The sequence below is a fragment of the Cryptomeria japonica genome, chromosome 3 (assembly GCF_030272615.1).
Source record: "Cryptomeria japonica chromosome 3, Sugi_1.0, whole genome shotgun sequence".
NCBI classification, from domain to species: domain Eukaryota; kingdom Viridiplantae; phylum Streptophyta; class Pinopsida; order Cupressales; family Cupressaceae; genus Cryptomeria; species Cryptomeria japonica.
The window spans coordinates 426,650,671-426,663,382 of NC_081407.1; the positions used below are offsets into that span (position 1 = coordinate 426,650,671).

General features: G+C 31.1%; 1 protein-coding gene across 1 annotated transcript in view; it reads left to right on the forward strand.

Annotated features, from left to right (window-relative positions):
* The first annotated feature begins 11,949 nt into the window (after positions 1–11,949).
* LOC131070426 (aspartic proteinase nepenthesin-1) overlaps positions 11,950–12,712 on the forward strand; it is a 44,512-nt gene continuing 43,749 nt past the window's right edge. Inside the window, exon 1 of the mRNA XM_058005945.2 lies at positions 11,950–12,439. Coding sequence (XP_057861928.2) covers positions 12,213–12,439 — 227 coding nt within the window. The 5' untranslated portion in view covers positions 11,950–12,212. The remainder of the gene's footprint in view (positions 12,440–12,712) is intronic.

Sequence of the window (12,712 nt, forward strand, 5' to 3'; positions counted from 1 at the left end):
ATGATCATGGCGGCCAAGGCCATGTGAACATGGATTTTCTTTGATTTGGATGGGTTTTATTATGCATTGTTCATGGATACCTAACCCTTTGCCTTGACAGTGCATTGCTTGACAAATCCTCTTGCCAATGGAATAGTTGCTCTTTGGGAAGAAATACATGAGTCCATTCTAAGAGGCTACAAAGTGGAAGGAATTATAGGTTCTTGGAGGAAACTAGATTGGATAAAGATGGATTAACCAATTCGATATGTGTATGCTTATGAGTGTGTTGGATCAAGTTGATGAGATCTTGAGGAGGATTAAGATCATGAGTGGGGTTGTGGGGATGCTTGAAAGAGGTCATGATATGAAAAGGAGGGGGTTATTTGATATTGATATGGAAGGGGATCATGTGATAGAGTGGAAGGAGTGTTTTGATCTTCATTTAGAGAGAAACTTATAGTAGCATTATTTGGAGCAAGGGATTGGCATAGTTTGATATGTCTAGCGGAAATAAGGAAAGATGGAGGTTTGACATGGATATCAAGGAGTGCATGGATGAATTCTAGGAGTGGTGCACATGGATGAGAAAAAGGATTTTAGATATTTATGGATGGAGGATTTTATGTATTTAAAATATTGGAGGAATTTGGTGGATATGGGAGACGGAGGTGAGGGGATGAATTTGGATACATGACATGACAAGATTTCACAAACTTTATTTATGCGTGGAGGCTTAGTCTTCTTTACTAATAGTCCTTGGAGGCAATCATTGAAGATATGGAATGAAGTGGATATGTTAGATTGGGGTGATGTGAATTGTAAGGAGGTGGTAGATAAGCAAGTGGAATAAGAAGTAGAAATTTCAATAGATTTATGGATTGAGGATGAGTGTGTGGATCTTGAAAATGAGTTGGAGATGGGGATTTCATATGTGGATTGGTTGGGAGGAGAAATTTGGATAGGGGGATGGTTTCCATTGCAAAAGGAAGGGGATGGATGAGAAATAAGAGATGAATTAGAATTCATGGAGATGGGGAGGATGAAAGTTTGGTGCCACTACTGATGAGGTATTTAGCCATTGCATCTCTATCATCGTTGAAGTAGGAAGTAATTTAAGAGGTCATGAGAATTGAAAGTGTGAGTAATGGATGCATGGGTTTGAAGGTCGATGGATGATGAGAGATCTTCTTGATCAATGAGACTCCCATTATCATCCTAGGGATTATACACATCTTGGTCAAAAAGACCAACCTCATCATCATCGATGATTGGTGGGGAAGAGTAAAATGAATCCACAAGGTTGGATTGGATTAGGATGTAAGAAACGGGGATAAAAGACTTTGAATTGGATGGAGGATATATTAGATGGTTGAACATGGTTAAGAATTTATTGAAAAAAGGAAGGTTTGATTGAATGGTTCGATTGGTTGGTTAAAGATCAAATTTTAGATTTGAGTTAAGATGGCTAGAATGGATGAAGAGTAGGGGTGATTTGAGGAGTGAAATAGAATATGATTGATGTGTGATTAGAAGACGAAGGTTGATTAAATTTAGAATGAGATTTAGTATAACTTAGAGTAGATGACTAGGGATGGATGGGTAATTGATTAATATTTAGATTAAGTTTTACGTAAAGTTGAAATGGAATAAAGGTTTGATAAAGAGATGGTTTGAGGATAGAAGCTAGGGATGTTGGATTTGATTATGGGATAAAATTTAGAAGATGATATTTTAGAATTGATTGTTGGATGAGGATTGAGATTAAAAATAGGTGATAGATGAAATAATGACTGAGAAAGATAGATTTAGATGTTGGAGGAGGATGAAAATTGAGATGATGGATTGGAGATGGATTAAGGATTATAAGAATGAATATTTAAGGATAAATCTGAAAGGTGAAACTTGATTTAAAATTGAAAGATTATAGTTTGGATTAGGATATGGGTAAATAAAAGAATCTGAAGAAGAAGGTCATCAAAATGTAAAAGCACTAAAATATGAAAGTTTTTATCCACAAAAGCACTAATCTATGAAAGCATCGATTGGTGAAAGTGTCGAATAGCACCGAGAAAGTGCTAAATTGAAACGATGAAGGGGAAATTTGGATTTTAGATTGTTTCGATGGTTTTATTTTGGGATGGAGGGATTTGTTTGAGGATATTTTGATTGATGAGGCAATAGATTAGAAAAATGGATGAGGTATTTAGAGGGAAAGATTGGATGATTGATTTTTATGTGCGAAAGTTTTTCTTCAAAGAGGTGGTTAAATTACATGACTTGTATAAGAATGTTATGGATGATAAAGAGATGATATAATTTGCAATATACTTTGGACAAAGTTGCATAATTTAACCAGTACATGATCTAGAATTTATGTGTGGTATAGTATGACTCAACAAATCAACACAAATATTCTCGAGAATCCTAATTTGTATTTATTGAGGACAATAAATCTTGGGAGGAGAGGATTTCTCACATCCCCTTCACTTAATTTGTATAAAATATTAGTCCATTTCTATTTTTCTTTAGACTGATATATTTGATTAGGTGGAATATTTATATATATTTTTGTAAGTAACCCCAATTTTCCATCTATAATTTAAATATATTTTATTTCATGAAGATTTAATTATTATATAGTATTTTGAATTTGAATTGAAGTAATTTGTTTAAAAACCGAGGTTACATTGGTAATGAAATGAATCATTTTCTAATGACCCTCATTTTAGAGGAATGATTTTTAAATTTAAGAGAAGTTATAGGATATGGTACCATATTTTTTGTTTTTCAAAAAAGGAATGGAACACAAGGAAGAGAGGAATTATACCATAAGGGAATTCGTAAATCCAAGGGTAACCATTCTTTGTTGTACATAAAACATTGATAGAGTGGAAGAATTTAACCTCAACAACATCTTTGACAAAAAGCTAGCGAACAAGGTAAGTTCTCCATGAACTTTTGTATAACTAATGTTATTATGATCTCTCAATTATTGGGATCATATTTTATGTCCAAGAATCCTATTTGAGACAATCTTCTCTTATGTTTTCTTTATTAGGAACCTCTTTATTTGTGTAAGATCCATGATCAATAAAGTTCATGCATAGAAAAAATAGTTGCTAGTATGTACAATATTATTTTAGAGGATACTCATTGTCAAGAATTTAACCCCTCTTTTATAAAATCCTTAAATATTGATAACTTTTTGATTTGGAAGGTGGGTTCATCCTTTGACTCCTTGATAACATTGTCATTGTGTTTAGCCAAAATGTTTCCTTAGCGAGATAATGCTTGTAATACATTATTAGACACCTACCTAGCTTAAATGATAGAGATGAGGATATATAGGTATACAACCTTCTCATATTTTTATCTATTCCTTTCTATGTTTTTCTTGCACTGGCACTATGTAGTTATAAGCCTCATGTCTTGCATACACATCATAATTTTTATATAATTTTCTTCTAAGTGTTCACTATGTTTTGTTGTTCCATTGTTTAATCTAATCCTTTCAAACGAATGGGAATCATCGTTAGTTTCGAGTGCAAGTTAATAGTGTTTTTGCAACCTTGGATTGACATATAGATTTTGGGAAGACGTTGATTATTGTAACCAGTCTATGTCTAGGAAGAATGTAAATTGAATTATAGTCCTTATTCTTCAGCTTTAACCAATATAGTCTTTGATAGATTCGTAGTAGATATTTACTCCTTATTTGGAATGTGCATTTGAGTGACTACATATAACTATAGAGTGGAATAATTTAACCTCAACAACATATTTGACAAAAATCTAGCATACAAGGTAAGTTCTCCATGAACTTTTGTATAACTAATGTTACTATGAACTCCCAATTATTGGGATCACATTTTATGTCCAAGAGTCCTATTTGAGAATCTCCTCTTATGTTTTCTTTATTAGGAACCTCTTTATTTGTATAAGATCCATGATCAATAAAGTTCATGCATAGAAAAAATAGTTGCTAGTATGTATGATATTATTTTAGAGGACACTCATTGTCAAGAATTTAACACCTCTTTTATAAAATCCTTAAATATTAATAACTTTGTGATTTGGAAGGTGGGTTCATCCTTTGACTCCTCGATAACATTGTCACTGTGTTTAGCCAAAATGTTTCCTTAGCGAGATAATGCTTGTAATACATTATTAGACACCCACCTAGCTTAAATGCTAGAGATGATGACATATAGGTATACAACCTTCCCATATTGTTATCTATTCCTTTCTATGATTTTATTTCACTATAACTATGTAGTTATAAGCCTCATGTCTTGCATACACATCATAAATTTTATATAATTTTTCCAAGTGTTCACCATGTTTTATTGTTCCATTGTTTAATCCAATCCTTTCAAATGAATGGGAATCATTGTTAGTTTCTAGTGCAAGTTAATTGTGTTTTAGCAACCTTGGATTGACATATAGATTTTAGGAAGATGTTGATTACTATAATCACTCTATGTCTAGGAAGAATGTAAATTGAAATTTAGTCCTTATTCTTCATCTTTAACCAATATAGTCTTTGATAGATTTGTAGTAAATATTTCCTCCTTATTTGGAAAGTGCATTTGAGTGACTATATATATCTATTTAACATAATGACAAAAATAACATACAACATTTAATTCTATAATCAATACCTTGCAAACTTAAATAATATTCTCACACACACGAGCACACACACGCACACGCACACGCATATGCACACGCACACTCAAAGACAAATTTTGCTATAATACATATTACTTTTGAACTTGAGAAAGAACAAAGCCATGCATCAATGTTAATACTTATTATTATTAAAATAAGACACATTATAGAGATCTTAAGGAACAATGTTGAGAATCATAATGAATGTTAAAAGGAACACAAGGTTAAATAAGTATTGAGTTTACCTAAATGCATTGATATCGAAATAGGGAATCTTCCTTGGATCGACACAATATAAAATTGAAAATAGTAGTATTTTGTACAATGAGTTATAAATATGCTTCAACATAACAAAGTACTAAAAAAGGAATAGTAAATTGATTTAGAATTCTTTGCAAAGCATAATTGTCATTTGAGATAAAAATAATAATTGAAAGGCCATTTTTATTAATATAGTACACTATAATGATCTTGGGAATTGGAATGGTCCCTTATTTTATGAAATGGGTTGGTATCGAGTCAAAGAATCATATTATCCTCTTATAATTGTTTTTAGTATATATGCTATTTAGTCTCATAGAATTGTCTTTAAAGAAAAAACTAAGATGAGCTTGTGTTCAAAATGGGAAGCCTTATGTTTATGAAGTATAACTTTAATATTTTTTGTTGTTTACAAAGTATGAAAGAATAAGCAGGTTTTATGGAAAGTATACAAGTTAAAATTTAAATATTAGAAAGAGATATCAATAAGAATATAGATTATACCTACGAAGATCAGTCTTGACCTTAAACATATTAATGAATATTATTGTCCTACATTCCTTCCCCCTCAAGCCAAAATGGTGGAAGCGATATGTGGATGAAACAAATATGTGTTGGCCCCATGGCCTTGATAAGTTGGAAAACTTCCATGATCAACTCAACAACATTGCTCCATGCATTTCCTTCACCGAGGAGCTTGAATATGAGCACCAACTTCCTTTTCTTGACGTCTTGCTCATCAAGAAATCGGATGGCTCCCTTAGCCGTTGGGTGTATTGCAAGGTTACCCATACCGACCTTTACCTTTATTCTTCTTTCGACCACCACTCAAGCCAAAAGTTAGGGATCCTCAATTTGTGACGAGGATAACCTAAACCTTGAGCTTTTGCATCTTTAGAAGGTCTTCAAATTTAAGGTTATTCCAACAACAAAATCTCTAGAGCTTTCAACCAAGCTAAATCTTGGTCCCTCTCCAACTCTAACCCCCTCCCTCCCTTCATCTCGCCATGTAGATCCCTTCCCTATATTGAAGGAATCTCCCACAAGCTCAACAAGATCCTTCATAAGAAAGGCCTTCGTTGTGCATTCAAGCCCCTCATCATTGTGAAAAATATTACTCCCTCACTCAAAGACCCTAGGAACATCCTTTCAAAAGCGGGAGTCTACAATATTGTGTGCTCGTGTGGGTTGCCTTATATAGGTGAAACGGGTTGCTCCTTCAATGCTTAAATCAAGCAAACACGGTGTTGATATTAAACATGATCAAGTTTCAAAGTCTGTGCTGGTTGATCAATGCTCATCTACCAAGCACCACATTTGCTTGTAAAACATGCAAATCTTATCTACTAAAGATAATTTCTTCAAACACAAACTCAAGGAAGCCATTGCCATCAATAATCATCATTTCAACCATGACTGAGATAATGGGTGGGGTCTTAGTCTTTCCTAGAAGCCTTTTCTTTCTAACCTTAAAGACTGACGTTGCTCCCCCAATCCTTGACTTGTCATCCCTTAGTTCTTGTGTGTGGGCGTCTTCCTTTCTCTCTTGCTCTCTTGCCACTCCCCTTGTCTCTTTCCTTTCCTTTCTTTTCTTTCTCTAGAGAAAGTTATTTGATGTTTTGCTTGCTCCTATTTTTGTGTTATTTAGTTCTTCCCCTAATCTTCTCCCCACTTTGAACTTGCTATGTCTTTTGTTCTTCTTCGTTGGGGTTAGTCTCTCTTTGCGTTTTTTTTCCCCTTTATCCTTGCTCTTTCTTTTGGTTTTCACTTGGTTTAGTCCTCTTCCTTTTTAGTTTTCTTTCAAGTTTATTTTGTTCTTATTTTTTCTTTGTTTCTTCTTTTCCCTTTTTCTTTTTATTCTTTAGCTATTTGCTTGCTTGTTTTATTTTTCTCCTTGGCTTTTGTTTGGTTTATTTCCTCTTATTTATTTATTTATATTTTTTTGCACTTTTGTTTTTTACTCTTTAGTTTTCGTAGTGTCTTTATTTTTGAGTATTAATATTAGCTCTTGCTTATTAATACTCATAAGTATTAATATTCACTTATGTATATTGATATATCAATATATTCATATATTAATAAATATTCTAGTGAATATTAATGCTTAGGAGTATAGATACAAGCTAATATTAATGCTTAGGAGTATTAGTATTGGTGAGAGTCAAGTGTATAATTTAATATATTAATAGAGTCTTTTCTTATTGTCAATTCCTTTTTTAGTGTTTTTAGGACCTTAATCCATTGAATTCAATTCCCCCTTTTATCTATTTTACCTTATGTCTTAATTTTGGAAAGTTCCTTTCCTATTTTATTTTAATATTTTATGTTTCTTTTGACTTTTTGTGCTTCCTTTTCATTTCTTTTTTCTTTTGTTTATTGGGGTTTCCCCTTGACTTTGAACTTTGTGTCAACTCTCCTCCCCCTCTTCTTTTTAACCCATGTCTTATTTGTAACTAGTCATTTTACTCCCAACTCTCTATCATCCTAACAATGGATCACAAAGTGTGATCTGAAATGTTGATGTAAAAAACTTACAAACAATCTAATCTAGAAAACTCAGCTTGTTAATGTATAAATATTTAAGTACATTTTTTGTTATCTTATTTGTAAGTATGAGAATGATGTTGTTATACATAAAATCTTAACATTTCATTTTAGGAAGTAAAGTCTATCAACTGAGATATTGTAGGATAGAAGAACCTTCATTAGGTCATGAAGTGATTAAATAAAGTCACACACTCTTTCTTTAAGGGCATTAGTTCCTAGTGAATAAATAGAATAATCTTAGTATGAAAAACATAGGGTTATTTCGAGAGAATTTAACGTGCATAGTTGATCAAATTTTCAAGTAATACAAAATTATCATTTCATGTAAAACCCTATTTTTTGTTTTATACATTTTTGTAAGGAGCTACTCAAGTTAGAATTATCTCCTATATATATTTAATATGTATTGTCGAGATATACAAAACATATGCTTTTCTTGGATCAACAAATGAAGTAAATCTTATGATAGGGAATTAAAGATGAAATATTGTGGCTTTTATTCAAAATGATTGAAGATTGATCAATAAATTGAATAAGTAGCATAACTTAAGTATTTGGATGTATTTTACGAGGTGTTGGTTATCATTTGTCTTTTATCATATCATGTTGACATGTTCTTAAACGAGTCTTGACTAATTGATATGAATATCATTTATAATAACTATGATTTCAAAGTTGTTTTTAGTTCTTCATAAGTAGGCAAGTGGATATGAATAGATCAATGCACTTGAATGATCTTGTATGTATTTGTATGTTCTTATTTACTTCTATAATCACCAATGTGTTCATGTATGCCTTTATATGGTCATGTATGCTTTCACATTCTTTATATGCAGTGTTGTTTTTTCAATGTGTATTATTTGTGCCTTAGATGAGTGCCGAATATGGAGTAAAGAGAAGACTAGGTTTTCAGAGAAGGTAGTCTTTGCTTTAACTTATTTGTTGATAGTCGGGTCAAAAAGGTGTTTTGGCCAAAGATGATTTGATCTCTTAGTAAACGCTTTCTATTTGAATCATTGTGTTTCACAATCTTTTCCATATCATGATATGGTTACATTGGCATCTTAAAATATAGATATATCTTGCTGCATCTGATTCCATTACTCCTGCTAGTTTTGGATTTCTAGGCATCCTCGTGCAAAATCAGGTATTCTTAATGTTAAGAAAAATTATAGGGAAGCACAGTGCTTTGCAACTTGGTGAAAAAATGTTCTAACATTGTTCTCGCCTGTGGTGTGCTCAAGGGAGATAAATGTCGAGTGTTCTTGTTAAGATTATCATCAAATCTGTACTCATGTACTCACTATATTCGAACTAATGGTCTCTTATAAAGTAAATAGTTTCCTTATGTTTTGCTCAATCTTTGGGCTTATGAACTTAGACGTTATGTTGAAATGCAATTCCATGTATCAATTCAAATATACTTGAGCAAGTTGTTTTAAATGATTGTATATTTGATCATGTGACTTTAATATATGATTGATAATGTGTATTTTATGTATTATGTTAATTCAAATATTATGGAGGTTTCTACAATTTTCAAGAATCATGGACATGATATTTAATTAGAAATAATTAAATATTAAATATTATATTTATTGGCATAAGGAGGGGTCATGAATTTTAGATAAGATGCTTTTGTAACTTCTAGGAGCTATTTTAAAAAGATTTATGATAGGTCGTGCTTGCAACTAACAATTGTAAGTGATGTATCAATTTGGTATGCAAGTTGAGTGAGATTAATTCACATATATTTTTATTTAATATTTTCCTTTCAAAATAAGATGTTGAGGTTTGAAGTTTTTTAATATAGTGTTTGCAACTTTTATCTAGGAACCATTTTACTATTTTATTCAATTTCATTGTATGAGCAATTTTTTTTATACAATTTCTTTAGTAGATGAAAACTCATAAAAGATTGTGATGTGTGGACAAAAAACCATGGGTTACAAACATCAAACAATGAAACCCTTTGATTAAATAGGGAATTATTATCTAGGGAGTGCAATGGAGGTTTAAGGATTGATGTAGTTCAACTAGTTTTCGTGTGGTTTGTTTGTGTGTAGGTTTAGATCTGCAGGTTGCATTTCTAGTTTGTTGTCAGTGTTGTTGTGTTAGAACATAATGTTATTAGGGGTCACATCCTAATAACATTTATATATAATGTTCTAATATAAGTCCATTAAACCTTATATATTATATGCTTTATAAGCATATCCCATTCATAAATAATCTAATATTTATTAAATTATAATTATTTCAAATGTGATATGCTTATAAAGCATATAATATATAAGGTTTAATAGCCTTATATTAGAATATTATATATAAATGTTATTAGGATGTGACCCCTAATAACATTATGTTCTACCATGTTGCTATTATGTGGGAACTTTTTTCTCGTTCCAACATTATATATGAGTTCTATTTGCTATAGCTTTCATTTTTGCTTCATGGACAAAGTTTGACAATGCATTGTTCAAATACTTGATATGTATTTCACCTGATTTGTGTAAAAAAAATTGTTTATGTTTTACATCTTAGATTACCATATTTGTTGTTGTTTTGGCTATTTTCATATAATATATATAAGCTAGAGTTCATATTTTCATGTGAAATTGATTGTTTCATCTGTAAATTGGCGTTTTGATTAAAATCTAGTAAATTTTTGATATATAATAACATAATGTCGTATCATTACTAATATTCTTTGTTATTTTATAGTATTTTAAGCATACATAATATTTCCTTTCTTTGTTTGTTAAAATTGCCAATTCTGAGATCAATCAATCTAGGGAAAAACTAGATGTTTTAAAAGATAGATTTCTAGATTTGATTGTTGGTTGCAAATATATTTTTTGGATATTACATTAACTTGAATCGACAATGCAAGTGGGGCTATCAATACATTTATGTTGTGGTTTTTATTATATAAATATGTTCACTTTGCCATGTGTTGTAACATTGGGGTTTCTTAGGAGAACTTGTCTTGCTTCCTTTGAAAAGTTTCATGAGTTGCTAGATTAAATATATCTCGTAACAACATATGACACACGTTTGATGAGATCTATTTTTTTTAAGATTGTGTCAACTCATAATTGGTGAAACCAAGAGATATTGAGGATGCCCATAAGTGTTGCAAGACACCCTTAGTAGTTGAAATCGAATACAAGATGGATCCGCTACATTTATTAAAGGATTCACTATAGTAATCACTAATAAATTTGAATATTATCATACTAATTCATATAGTATAAACAATAATATGTTTTGAAATCATTCATTAACTCAAAAGTAGTACTTTCATTTAATTCACATAGTTGTTCAATAATGACAAAATGCTACAAATTAACTAAATGAAATGTGTTTGTTTATACCCACACTAAACATAGTTCTTATTTTTATCTAAAAAAAATTAAATTGTATAGAAATAACAATAAGCTCAAGATCTTATTAGCCCCCAATCATTCATGTCTATCTAAATAAGATTATTGTAGGAAATACAATAAATGTAAGGTCAAGATCCTTTTTCATACGTTACAAATATAGATTTAGTGTCACATAATAAGGTTCCATGTCACAATTATATATTTATTATAAATTGTATGGTCAAAATTTGTTTAATGCTAATTCTTTTAATTTCCATCATAGATGTATGCATTTTATCTACCGCTCCTCATTAAGAAAACGCTTTATTTATTGAAAGTTATTATATTGATAAGTGTTTTCTTAATGAGGAGCGGTAGATAAAATGCATACATCTATGATGTAGATTAAAAGAATTACCATTAAACAAATTTTGATCATACAATTTACAATAAAATGGTTCTTGAATAAATAAAAATGAAATAGTTCTTTATTAAAATAAAATACCTATACTCATAACCAATAAAATAAATTTTAAGTAAATAAAATTATTTAATTCTTATATTTTTCAACTCAAAATTAATATTTTCCAATATTTTTAAATAAATCTATTAAAAATGTTTATATATTAATTAAAATAGTATATTATAATGACATTTGGAATATTTTGGAAGAATAATCTCTTTGTTATATGAGACAATGGGAGCTAGCCCCAAGATAGCAATTTACATTTAAAAAACATAATAAATCATAACAATAATTTAAAAATTAAACTTCTATTAAAAATGTTTTTATATTATTTAAAATAGTATATTATAATGACATTTGAAATATTTTGGAAAAATAATCTCTTTGTTATATGAGACAATGGGAGCTAGCCCCAAGATAGCAATTTACAATATAACAATGGGAGCTAGCCCCAAGATAGCAATTTACATTTAAAAAAACATAGTAAATTATAACAATAAATTAAAAATTAAATTATTAGGACATTAAAAAATAATTTTTTTATTTTACAATATTTCCAATAAAGTACTATGCAACTACGTGGGACTTGTTTAGGGCACGAAATAATGCTTGCAAACGGTTGAGAGTTGTTACAAATTGTAGGATTATCTATGTACTACGTTAGAAAGTGGCACATGTGAGAGTTTTAAATTTAATATAACGCCGATGCTTAACTGCTTCAAAGAGAATCATGCGAGCAGAGAAAAAGTCAATAGGGGAAGGAGAGGAAGAATAGGAAGTTGCAGGGCAGGCGTCACTTTCTGGCCCTGTTAATCAACAATTCTGTTACGTGAAGTAACAGAAAAGGTTTCTCTCACTAGTTGGTAACAGGCCTAGAAAGATCGAAGATGAAGTGAGGATCGGAAGAAATATTGGCAATGGCGATGTGCTGGGAGGGCCTACTCGTAGCCACTGCAATTTTGCTATTTGTGAGTGATTGCAGTTGCCTCAATATAAATGTGGAAAATGGATCGGCTGCTATGGTTCTTCCGCTCATATTGTCACCGCCGAGGGCAAATTCCTCCGTCATTCGTCGTCTCGCTGCTGGAAAACCTGAGTTGCCCAGCGCTCGAATGAAGCTTTATGATGATCTGCTCACTAACGGGTACGATCGTCCTTTTTAGCGGATTTCTTCTGCTTTTCGACCTCAAAACCTTTTTTTTTACGTACAGAATAAGGCAAACATTCGATTTTTGTCATTTTGTTCGTTGTTGCTTCATTCTGTGTCTAGGATTTTAACTTGCAACGACTTTTTAACAATTTTTTGTAAAAAATGATGCGTTTTAAGAGTAGCGGTCAATTTTCGGAAATCGTGGTAGATTATAATATTTTGGTTGGTGAATGAGGGTTTACTGGTGTCTTGCTCTGGTATAAGGAT